This window comes from Leucoraja erinacea, chromosome 30, assembly GCF_028641065.1.
Source record: "Leucoraja erinacea ecotype New England chromosome 30, Leri_hhj_1, whole genome shotgun sequence".
NCBI lineage: Eukaryota > Metazoa > Chordata > Chondrichthyes > Rajiformes > Rajidae > Leucoraja > Leucoraja erinaceus.
Window position 1 is genome coordinate 11,518,719 of NC_073406.1, and position 20,435 is coordinate 11,539,153.

Below are 20,435 nucleotides of genomic sequence, written 5' to 3' on the forward strand. Positions count from 1 at the left end.
CTATTTCCCCTCTGTATCTATTAAACTATAAACTCTTAAAGCTATATTTAAGAGGGAGTTAGATGTGGCCCTTGTGGCTAAAGGGATCAGGGGGTATGGAGAGAAGGCAGGGATGGGATACCGAGTTGGATGATCAGCCATGATCATATCGAATGGCGCTGCAGGCTCGAAGGGACCTATTTTCTATGTTTCTAAACTAAAAACTAAAACCAGTCTGCAGAAGGGTTCCGACCTGAAATGCCAGCCATCCATGTTCTCCTGGGATGCTGCCTGACGCACCAAGTTACTCCAGCACTTTGTGTCTTTTTTTTTGGGAGCATCAGCATCAGCAGTTCCTTGTTTCTATATCTTGAGAGAGGAACGTAGACAGAGTTGGCTCAGCCCCTCTTCCTCAGAGTCACGGCAGTCATGATAAATCCGACTTTCTTTCCAAACAGCAATGGTAATTGTGCTTGCTGGAATAGGACTTATAGAAAAAGGAACTCGTAAATCAAAGCAAGACCAGCAGGATGACCTCAAATACAACACCAAGAAAAATCTAATCTCATTTTCCAATCTTTGAACAGAGTAAGGCTGGCGAAAAATATTTCTCCCTTTCGAATAATCCTGTTAAAACACTTTCAAGAACAAGGTTTTCTAATCTTGATCTAACACAAGTGTCCCGTGCCTCATATCATCTCTGCTGTAGCCTCTCACAAGACCTGGATATAACTCACCAGTGACCAACATCACCTACAAGAACTCCTCACAATGTCTCAATCTATAGGTTGTTGGATCTAATAGTTTTTGTTCATGACTACAGCAAATACTTGCAAATGTCAAAGCTCAAACTGAATTTGATTCCTTTCAAATAGTAGATACCATTGACACAAATTGCTGGAGTAACTCAGCGGGACAGGCAGTCTGAAGAAGGATCTTGTCCCGAAACATCACTCATTCCTTCTCTCCAGGGATGCTGCCCCGCTGAGGTACTCCAGCATTGTGAGTCTATCTTTGGTGTAAACCAGCATCTGCAGTTCCTTCTTTCACAGTATATTAGCATTGTTTTGAAAACTTATTTGCATTGCTTTCAATATTTGCATTGGGGTCGGAAGGGGTTAGTTTGTGGTGTGGAGATCTGTGCTGTTTGTATGGGGGCAAATATACCACATGGTATTTCATGCTCAGTGGATGCAGCAGCAACAGCAGCGGTTCAAAACAAAGTTCTTCACAGTTTCTCAGTGCATGCCACAAAAATACACCAATGCCATAGTTACAGAATAAAACGGCTGGTCCAGTGAGATTTCTGGTCTACAAAAGGACATCAAGTGAGTTGTGAATCTGTGGAATTCTCTGCCACAGAAGGCAGTGGTGGCCAATTCACTGGATGTTTTCAAGAGAGAGTTAGGTTTAGCTCTTAGGGCTAAAGAAATCAAGGGATATGGAGGGAAAAGCAGGAATGGGGTACTGATTTGAGATGATCAGCCATGATTATATTGAATGGCGGTGCTGGCTCAAAGTGCCGAATGGCCTACTCCTGCACCTATTTTTCTATCTTTCCATGTTTCTATGTCTGGAGAACATGGATAGGTAATGTTTCGGGTCAGGACCTTTCTTCAATCTGAAGCAGGGCTCTGACCCGAAACATCACACGTCTGATCTCCTGAAACGCTGCCTGGCCCGCTGAGTTACTCCAGCACTGCGTGTCCTTTTGTGTAAACCAGCATCTGCAGTTCCTCATTTCTAGATTTCTGGTCTATTGTGATCTAACTACCCTCACCTTCCCTACCATAAAGGGATGCTGGTGGGAGATTTGGTAATGGTAATAGTCACTTTGAAGGTCAATGAGGGATGATCAGGCATTTTCTTGCTGGAGATTGATGTCATGTACATGTAGCACTTGAGGGACTAGGGACATAGACTATGTGAAAACAGTACTTTTTAAATGGAGCCAGACATCAAGAGATGGTATCAGTAGCTGCAATAACATTGGTGTAAATGGATAGCTAAATGCTTTGTTTTTGAAAGACAAAATCAAAGGCATTTCAGGAGAAAACACAGAGGAAGTAGAGTTTGGAGGTGAAATGGCAATATGGATAGAGAATAAGACAGACAGATGAAAGTGTTTAAGAAGGAACTGCAGATGCTGGAAAACCGAAGGTACACAAAAATGCTGGAGAAACTCAGCGGGTGCTGCAGCATCTATGGAGCAAAGGAAATAGGCAACGTTTCGGGCCAAAACGTTGCCTATTTCCTTCGCTCCATAGATGCTGCTGCACAGACAGATGAAAGTGTTAAGCAAGGCTAACAAGACATTAATGCCAAGGATAGACACAAACTGTTGGAGCAACTCAGCGGGTCAGGCAGCATCGCTGGAGAAAAGGAATAGGTGACATTTTGGGTCGAGACCGTTCTTCAGACTTTACTCGGGAGAAGACTGGAGTCTGAAGAAGGATCTCTACCCAAAACATCACCTGTTCCTTATCTCCAGAGATGCTGACTGACCCGAGTTGCTTCAGCATTTTGTGTCTATCATCGGCAGTTCCCCCCTGCACAATACGTGCCATTCTTGGGGTTTCCCCTCAGAGTCTTGCGTGCGTGCTTTGTTCCTCTATCTGTCCCCTATGGAACCACCAGCCAGTAGTGCATTCTAGGTTTTGTCTATCTTTGTGCAAACCAGCATCTGCAGCTCCTTCCTCCCCAACAATGCCAAGGGGCTGGTTGTGAATGTGGGATAGGGATTTTACATGAAGGGACAGATTGGAGCAGGATAAGATGGCAATACACTCAGGGCAACAGAGTGCAAATTAAATCGTTGAAGCTCCAAGGTTGGGAAATCATTTGGTTCAGACGAAATCAGCCACAAAAGTCTTAGGTTTTCCCACTGGATGGTATTGGGAATGTGGCCATTACTACAAATTAACAATATTTGCTTCTTCGGAGATCTGATGGAAGACAGCCAGTGAGATGTAAATATTCAGTGCAATCAGTAAGAGGCAGTATTGTTCTGGATTTACACATCAAAATTATGCAAACTGTCTGCTTCACTAGCCTGACTTAACACTTCAACTGTGTCAAGTCTTTTGATCTGTTAATCTAATGGAATCTCTTCTTTGGTCGACCAAAGCTTCCGCTAATTCATGAGTAATCATCGAGGCACACGGTGCCAATGAGTGACATTTAAGTCAAGGAAGCTTCTGAGTGTCAAACGCAGCAATTTTTCTCGTCCTTCCCCAATTACATTGAGAAAATGAACCTACAATGGGTGTTCTTTAATGAGTAATATTACGGGTCAGGACCATTCTTCAGTCTGAGAGTCGGGGAGAGGGAAACTAGAGATGTGAAAAGGTAGAAAGAACAAATGTTTGAAAGGTATGAAAAAAAACAAATCAAAGCCAGCACCGATGATCAAGGAAAGGTGGAGCCCACAATGGTCCATTGTGGGCTGTGGGAAAAGGTAATAATGAGGGGATGCGAACAGTGAAACTAGGGTGGGGGGGGGGGGGGGGGGGGGGGGAGGGACGGAAAGAGTGGGAATGAACTTGCAAGGAACAGAAACGTTATTAATATGTTAAAAGAGGATATGAAGCAAGTACGAAACAAGAGAAGTTGTAATGGGGAACAAAGAATTGACAAACAGTTAAATAAATAGGTTGGTTCTGCTATCACGGAAGAGGACACAAATAACTTTCCAGAAATGCTCACGGGCCAAGAGTTTATACAAAGAAGCAAAAGGAAATTAGTGTTAGCGAAAAAGTGATGCGGGAGAAATTAATAGGATTTAAAAATGATGACATGTGCAGCTTGGACGAGAATTTGCAAGTGGTGGCGTTCCACATGTGCTGCCTTCATCCTTTCTATTGATATAGATCTGTGTTCCTGTGCACTTAAGAGGTGTTTGGGATGTGGGATGGAATCGACGCATTTGGAGGAAATGCATGCATGTGGTCATAGGGAGAATGTGCAAACTCCGCACAGGGAACACCAAAGGTCAGGATCGAATCAGTCTCTGGTGCTGTGAGGCAGCAGGTCCAACAGCTGTCACTGCATTGACCATTGGTCTTTGAAAACAAATGTGAAGGGCCAACAACCAGTCAAGGGGAATGGTAAGAAGGAACTGCAGATGCTAGTTTAAACCGAAGATAAACGCAAAAAGCTGGAGTAACTCAGAGCGGACAGGCAGCATCTCTGGAGAGAAGGAATGGGTGACGTTTCTGGTCTAGACCCTTCTTCAGACTGGTTAGGGATAAGGGAAACGAGAGAGATAGACGATGATGTGGAGAGATAAAGAACAATGAATGAAAGATATGCAAACAAATAATGATGGTAAAGGAAACAGGCCATTGTAGGCTGTTTGTAGGGTGAAAATGAGAAGCTGGTGCGACTTGGGTGGGAGAGGGATAGAGAGAAAGGAAATGCTGGGGCTACCTGAAGTGAGAGAAATCAATATTCATACCACAGGGCTGTAAGTTGCCCAAGTGAAATACGAGATGCTTTTCCTCCAATTGAATATTGGCATCACTTGCAAGTGCTTTGAATATAGGGGCAATGATGTCTTACTATTATTATTTGGTCACACTGCATCTTGAGTATTGCATCGAGTTTTGACTCTGTATCCAAGGAAAGATACACCACAAAGAAAATGCTGTATGTGGTTTATCAGAGAAACCTGACATCCAAAACTGGTGTTGAGGGAGCTGATTCCCAGAATACACAAATATCCCAATAACTTATAGACAGGGCAAGCATGTTAAATGTGCCAAGTGCCAATATGTCTTGTCTGGAAGGTTTCATGATCTATACCACAAGGAAGCAAACCAACTTAAGTTGAAAATATTTTATTTAAGTCAATGAACATACCTCTAACATCTTATGAGAACGTAAGAATGCCAATCCCTACGCGATCACAGTCATGGGAGTTTGTAAACCACACTTCTTGAGAAGCCACTAGCCTCCCTTCTGTAGACAGTGCTGTTCGCTTACATAGACACATAAAAACATAGAAAATAGGTGCAGGAGTAGGCCATTCGGCCCTTCGAGCCTGCACCGCCATTCAATATGATCATGGCTGATCATCCAACTCAGTAACCTGTACCTGCCTTCTCTCCATACCCCCTGATCTCTTTAGCCACAAGGGCCACATCTAACTCCCTCTTAAATATAGCCAATGAACTGGCCTCAACTACCTTCTGTGGCAGAGAATTCCAGAGATTCACCACTCTCTGTGTGAAAAATGTTTTCCTCATCTCGGTCCTAAAAGATTTCCCCCTTATCCTTCCATTTCAATTTAATTTCAAACTGATTACTGCTTGCAATGAATGTTAGACCAGATATTCTGAAGACCGGTTCTCATTGGAATCAATGCCTACGACGTAATCCAATTACTCCTGAAATATTCCTCATTCGGGCACTGCACAGTTTTGTCTAGCTTGATGTAGATTTGGATGATGATTTGTCATTGAGAAGGATTTTACTGAGATGTGAAGCCTAGAGTTATAAGGAGAGGTTAGATAGGTTGACGCTTCTTTGTCCTCTGGAGTGTTGGAGACAGAGGGATAATGATATGGATATAAATTCACGATGGGCATAGATAAGGTGAACAGTCACAGTCTTTTTCCAAAGGTGGGAGAGTCTAATACTAGAAGGTATAGACTTGAACTGAGAGGGAAAGATTGAAAAGGGACCTGTGGGGCAACCTTTTCCACACAGAGGACAATATGCATAATTGCACCTGCCTCTACCATTTCTTGAGATGTGCGAGGAAAATGGAAAACCCTTAAGAGGCAGGTACAATTATGTTTAAAAAGATATTCACACAAGTACCTGGATGGGGAAACTTTCAGAGGGATATGGGCCAAATTCAGGCAGACAGCAGACAGACAGCATCTTTGGAAGGAAAGAATGGATGACGGTTTGGGTCGGGACCCATCTTCAGACTGAAAGTCACGGGAAAGGGAAACAAGAGATATAGACGATGATGTAGAGAGATATAGAACAATAAATGAAAGATATGCATAAAACTAACAATGATAAAGGAAACAGTCCATTGCTAGCTGTTTGTTGGGTGGGAATGAGGCTGGTGCAACTTGGGTGGGGGAAGGATGGAAAGAGGGGGAATGCCGGGGTTACTCGAAGTTAGAGAAATCAATTTTCATACCAACTGGTTGTAAATCCAAGCTAAATATGAGCTGCTGTTCCTCCAAAATGCATTTAGCTTCACTCGGACAATGGACGAGGACGAGGACAGAAAGGTCAGTGTGCGAATGGGAAGGAGAATTAAAGTGTTTAGCAACCGGGAGATCAGGTAGGACCAGGCAGACTGAGCGAAGGTGGAAAAAAAAAAAATCGCTCTGTCTATGTTTGGTCTCGCCGATGGCCCAGTACTAGGAGATTTGCCACAGCTTCAATATTCTCCCCGTGTTCATTAGTTTGCCACTTCCTAAAACATTCCCAACTCCTCATGCTCAATTTGACAACAGCTGGGCCCAGGTTACAGATGCAGCTGTTTCCACAAGGATTAAAAGCAAGGAGAATTACCTATGTTTGCACAGCACCTTTTACAATCTCAGAACATTGTAAAATGCTCTTCAATAAACCAAGGATTTTCAAAAAGAATAGTACGCACAATTTCTGACCCAATTACGACATTTCTGTACTAAAAATTTAAAGAGGTTTGCTTCGGATTATGAATCTAATGGGAGCAGAAGCAGGAATAGGCTGTGTAGTTGCACAATCCTGTTCTCCACCCCAACCAGATCATTGATAATCCCTCCAGCAGACAATCCCACTGATCTTCATATCCTTTAATTCACCTACGAGGCAAAAATATATCAAACCCCAGTGTGAAAATGCACAGTTCTTTGGCACGCAGGTTTACACCCATTCCCAACATGAATTTGCCCCTCATCTTGACCTAAAGTGGTCAACCACACTCTTTCTCCAACCACACTCCTCTTCGATTCAACTCTATGGTTATAGGAAGCATCTTCTCATTTTCTACCCATCTTGCTATCCCTCAGAACATGTTTTTTTCCCCAACTGTGGGTGGCAGAGTGGCACAGCTGCTGCCTCACAGCACCAGTGACCCGGGTTCGATCCTGACCTCGGGTGTTGTCTGCGTGAAGTTTGCACATTCTCCCTGCAACTGCGTGGGTTTTCTTCGGGTGCTCCGGTTTCCAAAGACGTGGGAGGGGCATGATGGGTTAATTGACCTCTGCAAATTGCTCCCAGTGTGTGGGTAGCAGAGTGAAAGTGGACAACATGGAACTAGTGTGAATTGGTGATCAAAGGTCGTTGTGGATTCGGGGAGGTGAAGGGCCTGTTTCCATGCTGTATCTCTAAACTAATCTGAACTCCATTGAGTAAAGTATAATCCAGCTCAATCGCCAGGCTGCACCAGCTCCAAGATGGGTCATTCTTGCACCACCAAAATAGGTTTGTAAGTCATAGGAGCAGAATTAGGCCACTTGACCCATCGAGTCAACTCTGCCATTCAATGATGGCTGATTGATCTATCTTTCCCTCTCAACCCCATTCTCTCAGCCTTCTCCTCATAACCCTTGACACCCTCACTGATCAAGAACCTATCAATCCCCACTTTAAAAAAAATGCACAATGACTTGGCTTCCACAGCCATCTGTGGCAATGAATTCCCCAGGTTCGCCACCCTCTGATAGTTCCATTTTCACAAAGAGAACAATGAACACCTCAATTTATGTTTCTGGTGTCGATAGAATTAACACCTGCCTCCCAGTCACAGTGCGGCATTGTGCATTCCTCCCAGGGTTCAACTAATACACCTGACTGATCACCACACAGAACAAAGCCCTGCAGGGAGTCAGTACCAAGAGTTGCTGGAATATTTATGAATATCCTTTCAAAGGAGGGTTGCCATGGAGTCAAGAGCCCTCAGGTTTGCAATGACTATCAGTTTAATGAAGACACAGTGGTGCTGCTGGTAGAGCTGCTGTTCTATAGCACCAGAGACCCGGGCTCGACCCTGACCTCAGGTGCTGTCTGTGCAGTGTTTGCACGTTCGCCCTATGACCATATGTGTTTCTTAAGGGTTTTCCATTTTCCTCGAGCGTCTCAAGAACGTGCAGGTTCAGAGGATAAATGGCCTCTGTAAATTGGACGGGAAAACATGGAACTAGTGAGAATGGATGATTGTTGGTCAGCATGAACTTGGTGGGATGGGGAGGGGGGGGGGGGCGCGTTTCCATGCTGTATCTTTCAGTCAATACCAAGTCACCTGCGCTGTTTACAGAGTGGTATTTACATAGACCCAACTTCCTCAAGGCAATGACCCAAGCCTCAAACATTAACCAAATCATAGACTGTCTCATCAACACCACACCCTCGCTGGTCAATTATGACAAAACATCTTTGTGGAAATAGTTTAAGAAGGAACTGCAGATGCTGGAAAATCGAAGGTAGACAAAAGTGCTGGAGAAACTCAGCGGGTGCAGCAGCATCTATGGAGCGAAGGAAATAGGCAACGTTTTGGGCCGAAACCCTTCGGGTTTCAGCCCGAAACATTGCCTATTTCCTTTGCATGGACACTAGAACTATCCTACACGCACACACACACACGAGGGACAATTTACAATCTTACTGAAGCCAATTAACCTTCAAACCTGCACGCCTTTGGAGTGTGGGGGGTAACCAGAGCACCTGGGGAGCACGTTTCGGGCCAAGACCCTTCTTCAGACTGATCTTTGTGGAAATGTCAGACTACATGGCATAGCTTCAGGGTAAAGGGGGGCAACGTTCAAAATGCATGGAACGTATTTTTGACACAGGTGTTTGGGTGCTTGGAATACGCTGTCAGCAGTGGTGGTGGAGGCTGATATGATAGTGTTGTTTAAGAGGCTTTCAGATAGGCACATGGATGTGCAGGTGCATAGAGGGATGTAGATCTCATGTGGACAAAGGACATTAGTTTAACTTAGCAAAGGTAGACACAAAAAGCTGGAGTAACTCAGCAGGTCAGACAGCAACTCTGGAGAAAAGGAATGGGTGACATTTCGGGCCCAGAGCCTTCCTCAGTTAACTTAGCATTATGTTGTGGCAAAAGACTGTGGAACAGCATCCCCTTTCCCATCAGAACTGCCCCCTCCATCGACTCTTTTAAGTCAAGACTAAAGACTTATCTATACTCCCAAGCCTTTCCTGACGTCCTCTGAGTGAGGGCTACATGTATATATGTATGTAGTTTGTTTTGTTGTGCTATTCTTATAACAAATGTAAAGCACTTTGGCCAACGAGAGTTGTTTTTTTAAATGTGCTATATAAATAAATGTGACTTGACTTGACTTGACATGTTAGCATTTAACTTAGCATTATGTTTGCCACAGACATTGTTTTACCAAAGGGCCCGTCCCTGTGCTGAAATATTGCATGTTCTATGTTCTAATTACTCAGCCTTTTGAAATGAACTCAACTATATCTGGATGCAGACAAGACGAGGAAAACTGTTGAGCTAAGAACATGCTGGAAGGAACTGCAGATGCTGGTTCAAACCGAAGATTGACACAAAATGCTGGAGTAACGCAGCAGGACAAGCAGCATCTCTGGATAGAAGGGTGAAGACTGAAGAAGGGTCTCGACACAAAACATCACCCATTCCTTCCATCTGGAGATGTTACTGCCTGAAGATAGACACAAAATGCTGGAGTAACTCAGCAGGACAGGCAGCATCTCTGGAGAGAAGGAATTGGCGGCATTTCGAGTCTAGACCCTTCTTCAGACTGAGAGTCAGGGGAGAGGGAGACAGAGATAATTAAGTGTAAGGTGTGAAAACGAGATATCAAGAGAGATGGAGGTCAAGGAAAATGTAGAATAGATCATTGTTGGGAGAAGTTGACAACGAAGCAAACAAGGATTAAAAAAACAGGGGTATAGTCAGACGTCGGAGAACTAAGATGGGGGAGGGATGAAGAGAGGGGGGAAAGCAAACGTTACTTGAAGTTAGAGAAGTCAATATTCATACCGCTGCCCAAGCGAAAGTGCTGTTCCTCGCTCTCATGCTGCTCGACCCGCTGAGTTACGCCAGTGTATAGTGTCTCGCTGGGAACGTGGTTAGTTCTGAACACCACCTCGGACAAGGAACACATTCGGCTCCCTGCCAGCGAACGGCTCGCTGTGACCGGGGTTTTATTAAGGGAGGCATTCCCATTCCCACCGCAGGAGATACACCATCCCAGAGCGGAAGAGCAAAAATAAAGTTAGTCAACAGAAGACAGGAGAGGAGAGCGGATCATCTGTTCCCCCGAACTACTCTCCCAGCCGGTTGCCTGGCGTGGCTCTGCCTTTCTTAAGTTACACTCCAACTCCCGATACTTCTTCAACAGAACAAGTAGCGGAACCTCCTCTGGCCGGAGAGAGTGCGAGCTATATTCTCCCAGAGACACAAAACTCCAGCTTTCTTGTGTCTGCGTTCGTCTTAAACCAGCGTCCTCAATTCCTCCTTGTACTATATTCTCCCCTATCAATATTACATTGATTCTCCCCCCCATGTAAATATATTAATATCTTCTTTCCAAACAGACCCGCATGCTGTGGATAGAGAAATGAAAGGTCACGTGTAACGGTAGGCAGGTAAGTCTGGAGAGAGACACACAGTTGTGTCACAGTACTTGTGTAACTTGTTTACAGTCTCGGCGGCGCACATCTGCCCACGTTTACCAATGCACATCTGGAAAGCAGTGGAGATTATTTGCCCACAGTCAACGAGGACACTAGACCCCAACAAACAAATCAAGGGAAAACAAATAATACGGGCGGAGCGGTCGGATTCCACACACACACACGCACTAGTGAGGTTGGCTCTGCCAGAGTTTGCAGCCTGAAACTCACAAGAAGTGAAACCGACACGAAGCGGCTGAAACTCACGCCGAGTGAAAGCGCGGCCACCTGAGGCAGGGTCCAGGTCACCCCTCGCTCAGTAAACAGCGGGGTAAACTCTCTCGGGGGAATCGAACCCTCCCCCCTCCGGCCCGCAGGACACTTCTGCTGTACTCTGCACGCTTTGACCGGGAGGACACAGTTTCTCCTCGTTCTCCCCACAAACCGTACGCTCTTAGAGCCGAGGTAGTAAATAAACCTCCCCTCCTCCTCCTCCCTCCCTACGCCTCCTACCATTGCTGCTGCCGGCTCCACCGCTCGACCCCCCGTTCGCCACCCAGTCTGGCCTTGCGCTGCCTCTAGCACAGCGTGAGGGTGCACCCCGCCCGCCGATTGACAGCTCCTGCCCGCTGATTGACGGCCACACACCAATTACAAGGAGCCGAAAGGCTGGGAGGCGGCGGCAGCGGTTCGACCACTTTGTGGGCGGTGCCTCTCTATCTTGCCTTAACTCCCTGCGTGCTGGGCTGGGCTGGCCGCTCTTCGGACTTTAACCCACCAAGTATATGGACACACTGATCTGTTTTGTAGTTAATGCCTACTGTGTTCTGTTGTGCTGAAGCGAAGCAAGAATTTCATTGTCCTATCAGCGACACATGACAATAAACTTTCTTGACTCTTGACTTGACTCCTGCACTTAAAAAAACACTATCTGAAATGGTCCTAAACGTTAACTGTCACAGCGTCAAATAAACATTTAGACAGGTACATGGATAGAAGATAGACACAAAAAGCTGAAGTGAGTCAGGCAGCATCTCTGGAGAAAAGGAGAACCTTCTCGTCACCTAATCCTTTTCTCCAGATATCTGACCGCTGAGTTACTCCAGCTTTTTGTGTCTATATTCTATCCATGTACTTGTCTTAAGACTGGGAACTGCAGTTGCTGGTTTGAAGTGAAGATAGGCACAGAAAGCTGGAGTAACTCAATGGTCAGACAGCATATCTGGAGAAAAGGAATAGGTGACGAGTTCGGGTCTGAAGAAGGGTCTCGATCCGAAACGTCACCCATTCCTTCTCTCCAGAGATGCTGCCTGTCTCGCTGAGTAACTCCGGCATTTTGTGTCTATCTTCGGTTTAAAGCAGCATCTGCAGTTCCTTCCTACAATATCTGCAGTTCTTTCCTACACAGGTACATGGATAGGACAGGTACACAAAAGTGCTGGAGAAACTCAGCGGGTGCAGCAGCATCTATGGAGCGAAGGAGATAGGCAACATTTCGGGCCGAAACCCTTCTTCAAACTCGAAACATTACCTATCTCCTTCGCTCCATAGATGCTGCTGCACCCGCTGAGTTTCTCCAGCACTTTTGTGTACCTTCGATTTTCCAGCATCTGCAGTTCCTTCTTAAACACATGGATAGGACAGGTTTGGAGGGATATAGGCCAAACGCAGGTAGGTGGGACTAATGTAGATGGGACATGTTGGTCGGTGTGGGCAAGTTGGGCCGCAGGGCCTGTTTCCACACAGTGAGACTCTATGACTTTAAAAGTAATATTTCGGTTCAGTGATGCATCGCTTGTCGTCAGCTGACAAGGATGGATTTTGATTAATATGGGTGTTAGATGTTAAGGGGAGAAGGCAGGAGAATGGGGTTGAGTAATGTCCAAACTCTGTACAGATGGCACCTGTGGTCAAGATCGATCCTGGGTGTCTGGTGCTGTAACATAGAAACATAGAAAATAGGCGCAGGAGTAGGCCATTCGGCCCTTCGAGCCTGCACCGCCATTCAATATGATCATGGCTGATCATCCAACTCAGTATCCCGTACCTGCCTTCTCTCCATATCCCCCCCTTAGCCACAAGGGCCACATCTAACTCCCTCTTAAATATAGCCAATGAACTGGCCTCAACTACCCTCTGTGGCAGAGAGTTCCAGAGATTCACCACTCTCTGTGTGAAAAAAGTTCTTCTCATCTCGGTTTTAAAGGATTTCCCCCTTATCCTTAAGCTGTGACCCCCTTGTCCTCGACTTCCCTAACATCGGGAACAATCTTCCTGCATCTAGCCTGTCCAACCCCTTAAGAATTTTGTAAGTTTCTATAAGATCCCCTCTCAATCTCCTAAATTCTAGAGAGTATAAACCAAGTCTATCCAGTCTTTCTTCATAAGACAGTCCTGACATCCCAGGAATCAGTCTGGTGAACCGTCTCTGCACTCCCTCTATGGCAATAAGACAACAACTCCTCCACTGTGCCACCATGCCACCCAATTCATTATCTATAGTTTGGAAGCAAAGGAACACATATTATCGACAATGTTTAAGGCATGCCGTATGGTAGAAAAATGGACATGAAAACCTTCCGCTGATTAGCATCTACTGCTCTGCCTTGGCTGATGTATCAAAACACATCCACATTAAACATCGATGAGAAGAAGCACTGAGAATGGGTGTCCATGTCCATCACCTGCAGTAACTCATTAAGATCACCATTTAGAGAGATGGACGAGTCCCAAAGGATACACAAAAGGACACAAAGTGCTGGAGTAACTCTGCGGGTCAGGCAGCATCTATGGAGAAAATGGATCGGTGACGTTTCGTGTTGGGTTGGGTCCCTTCTTCACACCGTTCCCGAAGGGCACAACTGTTTTATTTTTGTTTTTGTTGTGATGACGGCTTACATTGTAACGTCAGGTGGTCCAGGCACAAGAACATTTAACTCCCTCTCAACACCAACTGTCTCAATCGCTCACCCTTTAAAATACTCTTTTTCTACCAAAGTTAATGACTTCACATTTCCCCCACATCATATTGTCTGTTCCAGGAGTTTGTTTTTGTGCTTTGTTTAGTTTAGTTTAGAGATACAGCGTGGGAACAGGCCATTCGGCCCACCTTGTTCATGCCAACCAAAAATCACCCAAACACTATGTTCTATCCTACATTCTATGGCCAATTTACAGAAGCCAATTAACCTACAGACTGCACCCATAGTCAGGATTGAACCTGCGTTTCTGGCGTTGGAAGGCAGCATGTCTACGACTGCGTCACCGTGCCACCCTATTGTGTCTCTTGCTCACCTTTCCTTATCGATGGATTGGACCTCCTTTGATGCAATCAGAAAATTTTCATTCCTCAGGATTGCCACTTCTTTCAAGAAATATCACAAGGCTTTTTTGTTATATCTAATGTTAGCTTTCACTTCTCTTCCTTGTAAGCTCTGCATTGCTTATCTCTTAACCATTGCTTATTTCCTCTCAAACCTTGTAATCAAACCCAATCAATCACTGCTAAAACAATTCACAATGCTATCATAGTTGCTTTTGTTAAGTTAAGGTCCCAGTTTCAGACTAAAATAACCACTTCCTTTTTTTCTGGTAAAGGCCGAGACTCCGGAAAAATTATCTTCAGGATCCCCATACCTGTTGTCACATTCACTTATCCCTCCTGACCAACCATTCCACCAATGCTAAGTCTATGGAATATGGTTGTCTTCCAATATTAAGTGTCAGAATAGTGTTTTTCCTCCTTGATGCATTTCAGTCTTCAGAAGACTCCATCTCATCAACTCCACACTGAAGTTCCTGAAACTGCAGATAATCAAAGAGATATTAACTTGGACCCTGGAAAGACAAGGGACTGCAGATTTTGCTTTACAAAATAGACAAAGTGCTGGAGTAACTCAAAAGGTCAGATATCGTCTTTGAAGAACATGGATAGGTGACATTTTGTGTCGGGGTCCATCTACAGACTATAATGACCCAAACCATCACCTATCCATGTCTGAAGAGATGCTGAACCAAATAACTGCAGATGCTGGTTTATACCAGAGATAGACACAAAGTGCTGGAGAAACAGCAAGTCAGACTGCATCTTTGGAGGAAAAGGATAGGTGACGTTTTGGGTCTTCTTCATTCCAAAGAAGAGTTCCGACCCGAAACGTCACCTATCCTTTACCTCCAGAAATGCTGCCTGACCTGCTGAGTTACTCCAGTACTTTGTGTTTTAAAAAAAAAATCTGACCTATCTTCTGTTGCTGGGAAATGCAATGAATTCAATCAAAGCCTAAGTACTACAGTCACAATACATCATTATCCTGGCAGATCTGTCTTAAAATATTTATTTAATGTAATCGATTTATTTAATTCTGTCACAATTTTCCAACTCCGCTGCAGTCCCTTACTCACCATATAGTGGTCGTTGCTCACAGGATGCTTTGTTACACACAGACCATGTTTTTTGAGATGGGTTTGCACATTCAGTCTCCCAGGTTACCTGATTCAATTAACTTTTTCTAACTGGTTATTCAATCAGCTGGAAAACTAATGGTTGCTTGCTTACCGTTTAACACAACACTGTTACTTAAAACGAAGCAGTCTGGAGAACGTAGCCATGAAAGTAAATAAAACCAACGAAGTGATAAAGTAAGACTAAAATCACCTCTTAACTCACCCAAGTCCACACAACACAGACTCTGAGACGGCTGTGCTAAACAACACACTGTGATCAGTCAAACTGAAAAATTCAGGGAATACTTGTGGTCAGTGAAATACTTCCAGTGAAATATAGTTTCTGTTGTAATTTAGGGAGAGCTGCACTCAGTTAACACGCAGGAAGATCGCACAAATGGCAACACAATAATGACATGTCATCAAGAGGTAAATCCAGACAGGTCACCAAGGGTGAACTCCCTTGATCTTCTTCACATGGTGACTTTGGATCACTTGCATCTCAGAGAGCAGACTGGGCCAGATTTAACACAACATCCACAGTATAACAGTGAGGCTCAATTGCATTGCCGTGCATTGGTGAATTATCTGTTGACATCCTCATAGTGGAATTTGAATCTCAAAATGTCAGACACATGGCAGGGATATCCTTGTGAACGCTGCCAACGTCATATATCCAGGCACTTCCCGATCTTTGTTTGAGTTTTACCAGTTCTGGAAAATGATGAGAGTGGTGTGAAGGGGACATCTGTTATCACTTGTAATCCCAGACATAGTGGGAGAATTAGTGAGTGGGAGAAGAAAGCTGAAATAAGGTAGAGGCAAGAGGAAGCATGGCAGGTAATAGCCGACATTGGTGAGGAGTGGGTTCGATAGGCAAGATGGTTGGATCAAAGATAAGAAAGGAAGATGTGAGATAGGTTTGAAAAGTTACAGCTTGTGAAGCAGTTGGAGGAAAGTAGTGTGGGAGAGGGCTGGGTGGAGGGGGGATAGGTGGGTAAAAGGGAGGGGTGTTGGGCTGAAAGGGGCAGGGGAGGGGGGGGGGGGTTTGAATGTGAGGTTACCAAAAACTGGAGAATTCAATGTCCATAAATTGCAAACGGAATATGAGGTGCTGTTCCCCCAGTTTGCGTATATCCTCACTCTGGCAATGGATGCCACATGGTGGCTGTATGGTCGTTAGTTGTCTCCTGGAGTCGCCTCAAGAGTCGTAACTTTTTTCTTGTCACCGTTGGATTTTAAAATATTCATAGAAACAACAAAACAAACCTTTCGGTGACTGTGGGCTTGACGTAGCTTGTCTTCTCCTGTTGTAGGTACTGTCGTAGGTTGTCGCCAGGTGACGTAGGTAGTCGCCGGATGATGACTTTGGTGAATTCCATTGGTGACTACCTACATCAACCTACATCAACCGGTGACAGGTACTGGCGACAGAATTGTCTTCCGTTGTCTTCAGTTGTCGGCGACAGGGTCGTAGCATGTCATAGCCTTGTCGCGGGTGGACGTAGGTGACTCCGGTTGTTGTAGGTGTGGTCGTAGGTGGACGTCCTAATGGGTCGCCAGTTGTCGGTAGCTTGCCGTCAACTGGGTGGTAAGTTGTTGTAGCCATTGTCGTGGGGGGAGGGGGGGTCCAGTCGCCGATTTTTCGGCGGCTTGCTACGGCTGTGACTGTCGCGGCAGTCGCCAAAAAAATCGCCTAAGTGCGACAGGCCCTTTAGATAAATGTGGTTTGGTCAATTACTTCCTCAACAGTCAATTAAAGCCTCAGGCCAGCCTTGGTGCAAACATAAATAAAACAGCTGAATATCCCATGTGAGGCATGAGTTACTGTTCTTGTGTTCAAGACATCATTTATCTGGGTTGACATAAAGGAGCCCTGTGATAACTGAGATCAATGGACATCTATGGCCGAGTCTTGCCTCGAACACATTAACAAGTCCTGACGTAAGGTCGCGGCTTGAAACGTCAACCACCCACTGAGTTCTTCCAGCTGTTTGTTTTCGGCTGCAGATTTAAATGGTTCTAGTTGTTGGGAGTCAATCATCTCGGTCACAGAGCATTACTGGAAGAGTTCCGCAGGGCACTGCCCATAGTTCAAACATTTTCTTGTAGGAAGGAACTACAGATTCGGGTTTAAACCAAAGATAGACACAAAATCCTGGAGTACCTCAGCGGGACGGGCAGCATCTCTGGATAGAAGGAAAGAGCGATGTTTCGTGTCGAGCCACTTCTTGAGATGTAACTCTGCCTTCCCGCTGAGTTACTCCAGCATTTTATGTCATCTTCGGTTCAAACATCTTCTGTCTGTCTGTCTGTCTGTCTGTCTGTGTGTCTGTCTGTCTGTCTGTCTGTCTGTCTGTCTCTCTCTCTCTCTCCAACACTAAGTTTAAGTCTGAAGAAGGGTCTTAACCCGAAACGCCATCCATTCCTTCTCTCCAGAGATGCTGCCTGTCCCGCTGAGTTACTTCAGCTTTTTGTGTCTATCTTCACTTTAAAGCAGCATCCGCAGTTCCTTCCTACACTCTGTTAAGTTTAAAAGCAGACCTAGAGAACATTTGCAGCGCTTCCAGAGAGGATGTGGTTTTGGTTGCCGCTGGTTTTGATTAAAGCCACTCAAAAACTCATTCAGTTTTGTCACAAGGGAGGCAATTTGAAAAGGCCACAAAGGAGATCAATGGGAAATGCACCAGGAAAAAGTCAATGGGAAGGAGCGGCTACACAGAGATTTAAACTGTGTAGGAAGGAACTGCAGATGCTGGTTTACACCAAAGATAGACTGGAGTAACTCAGCGGGACAGGCAGGATCCCTGGATAGAAGGAATGGGTGACGGTTCGGGTCGATATCCTTCTTTAGACTGAGAGTCAGGGAGAGGGAGACACAGGGATAATGAGGTGTAAGGCGTGAAAACAAGATTCAAGGGAATTTTATTGTCATGTGTTCCAGATAGGACAATGAAATTCATACTTTCTGCAGCACAATAGAATATGTAAACATAATACAAAATGGAAGAGAAAAGTTCCGTGTGTCTATAGACCATAATAATAATAATAATAATGTTTATTTATATAGCACTTTTCAACAAAACCAGTATTTGAACCAAAGTGCTTTACAGAGATTGATTAAATTAATTGAACAGATCAAATGTCAATAAATCCATACAAAACAAAAAAGGCCATAGATACACAATAAATAAACAGATATAGTGCAATATAGTGCATCAAAAAAGATAGAGGTCAAGGAAAATGTAGAATTGATAATCGTTGGTTGACGATGAAGCAGAGATAAAATATTTTATTCAGGGGACAGTCAGAGTGGTCAGGGAACTAGGAAGGGGGAGGGATGGAATGAAAGGGAAAGCAAGGGTTACTTGTAGTTGGATAAGTCAATGTTCATACCACTGGGGTGCAAGCTGCCTAAGCGAAATATGAGGTGCTGTCCCTCCAATTTGTGCTGGGCCTCACTCTGACAATGGAGGAGGCCCAGGACAGAAAGGTAAATGTGGGGATGGGCGGGGGAGTTAAAGTGTTAAGATGTCCTTGGTTCAATGCTTGGCTCAATGCTCCAGCCACAAGTAACCTGACTGTGATACTACCAACGCCCAGTTACTGGCCCTTCATTACCTAGCTGGATGATTATAGTCCATCAGTCAAATAGACATTTTTTTCTTGTGCTTGATTTCTTTTTATAACTAATAAATAGAAGTATTCAAAGACATTTAAAAATAAGTGCCACGTTGCCCATGTATTTTTGCTCCAAGATGATTGAAGCAGAATATCCCTGGTCATTCAGATGCCTGGTAGGCAGGTTCCCTGTGTGACGTTTGGCTTGAGGTATAACAGCAGGCTTAGAGGTGAAGAACTCAGCAATAATGAAAGCTGGAGACTCTGATAGAAAGTGGAGCACTGTCTGCCTCACAATGCCCGAGACCCGGGTTCTATCCTGATCTTGGGTGCTGTCTGGTTTCTCTAGGGGTTTCCTCCGAGTGCTCCAGTTTCTTCCACATATCCCAAAGTCTGCAGATTTGTAGGTTAATTGACCCCTGTAAAAATCACCTATAATGTGCAAGGAGTGGATGAAAAAGTGGGATAATGTCAAACTAGTGTGAATGGGTGATTCAGTATCAGAGATAGACACAGAATGCTGGAGTCAACTCAATGGGCCAGGCAACATCTCTGAAGAACATGGATTAGTGACGTGTTTAAGAAGGAACTGCAGATGCTGGAAAATCGAAGGTAGACAAAAGTGCTGGAGAAATTCAGCGGGTGCAGCAGCATCTATGGAGCGAAGGAAATAGGCAACGTTTCGGGCCGAAACGTTGCCTATTTCCTTCGCTCCATAGATGCTGCTGCACCCGCTGAGTTTCTCCAGCACTTTTGTCTGCCATGGATTAGTGACGTGTTGGGTCTGGACCCTTCTTCTGACATTCTGAAGAAGGGCCCCAACCTGAAACAGCACCTATTCATGTTCTCCAGAGATGCTGTTTGACTCGCTGTGTTATGTCAGCTTTCTGTATCTATCTTTGGTATAACCCAGCATCTGAAGTTCCTATTTATTACATTACAGTCAAAGATCAGCGTGGACTCAGTGGGCTGAAGGGCCAATTTCAATGCTGTATCACTAAACTAAACTAAACCAAACTAAACTAAGCATCTGACCACTGGATAGTTAACAGGAAAGAACATTTCTTAATCCCACGATAAATCTGATTCAATATATTAATTCACCAATCGCAGCTTTAACTTAGTGCCACCTATTTTCTGAATAAACTTTGGAAAAGTAACATGTTAAAATATTTTTGTCTGCGTTGATGATAGCTTTTGTTTTAAGCTAAACCATAGAAAAATCTCCAAGTTTTAAAAACAACGCCCTGTCCTCAATTTAATCTAAATACATATTGCTAAATAATACACTCTAGTATATAAAAACACTGCTAATGCTGTTGGGATTTTGTTTTTTTTTTAAAATCCCAATTTTGATCTTTAAAGTTGTGGACCTCATTGATCTTGACTACTGGGGTTTTCCTAGCCTTATGCCTTTGTCTTGGCCAATATTTGTTGCTCTGTCAATGCAATTACAAACAGATGATCTCGTCATTATTACAATGCAGCTTGTTGAAGGTGTAAATTAGTTGTGTCTTCAAGGAATGCACCTCAAGTGCAACTCATTGGCTGTAAGGTGCTCTACGACTTCCTGAATCCAGAGAGAATGCTATCTAAATGCAAGTCCTGCTCATGTTCTACCAATTGATTGAAATTCACCTTCACGACCAATCAACAACTTTGTATCACGCAAGTGGAATGCGAAAAGGCAAATTGGACAGAATGTGGTCTTTTCTTTGTCTAGGGATTAGTTTGCTTTTTGAGCTCAGGTTTAATAATGTCCACAT

The 20,435-nt window shown here is 44.5% G+C and overlaps 1 protein-coding gene across 3 annotated transcripts in view; it reads right to left on the reverse strand.

Moving 5' to 3' along the window:
- Window positions 1–20,435, reverse strand: part of LOC129711638 (endothelin-converting enzyme 1-like) — a 209,047-nt gene that overhangs the window by 139,308 nt on the left and 49,304 nt on the right. The window contains exon 1 of one of the 3 annotated variants that reach the window (XM_055659435.1): window positions 11,119–11,275. The exons of the other annotated variants lie outside the window; for them this stretch is intronic. Within the exon in view, the coding sequence (XP_055515410.1) occupies window positions 11,119–11,121 (3 nt within the window). The 5' untranslated portion in view covers window positions 11,122–11,275. Of the gene's footprint in view, window positions 1–11,118; window positions 11,276–20,435 lie in introns of those variants that run through there. 3 annotated transcript variants of the gene reach the window in all.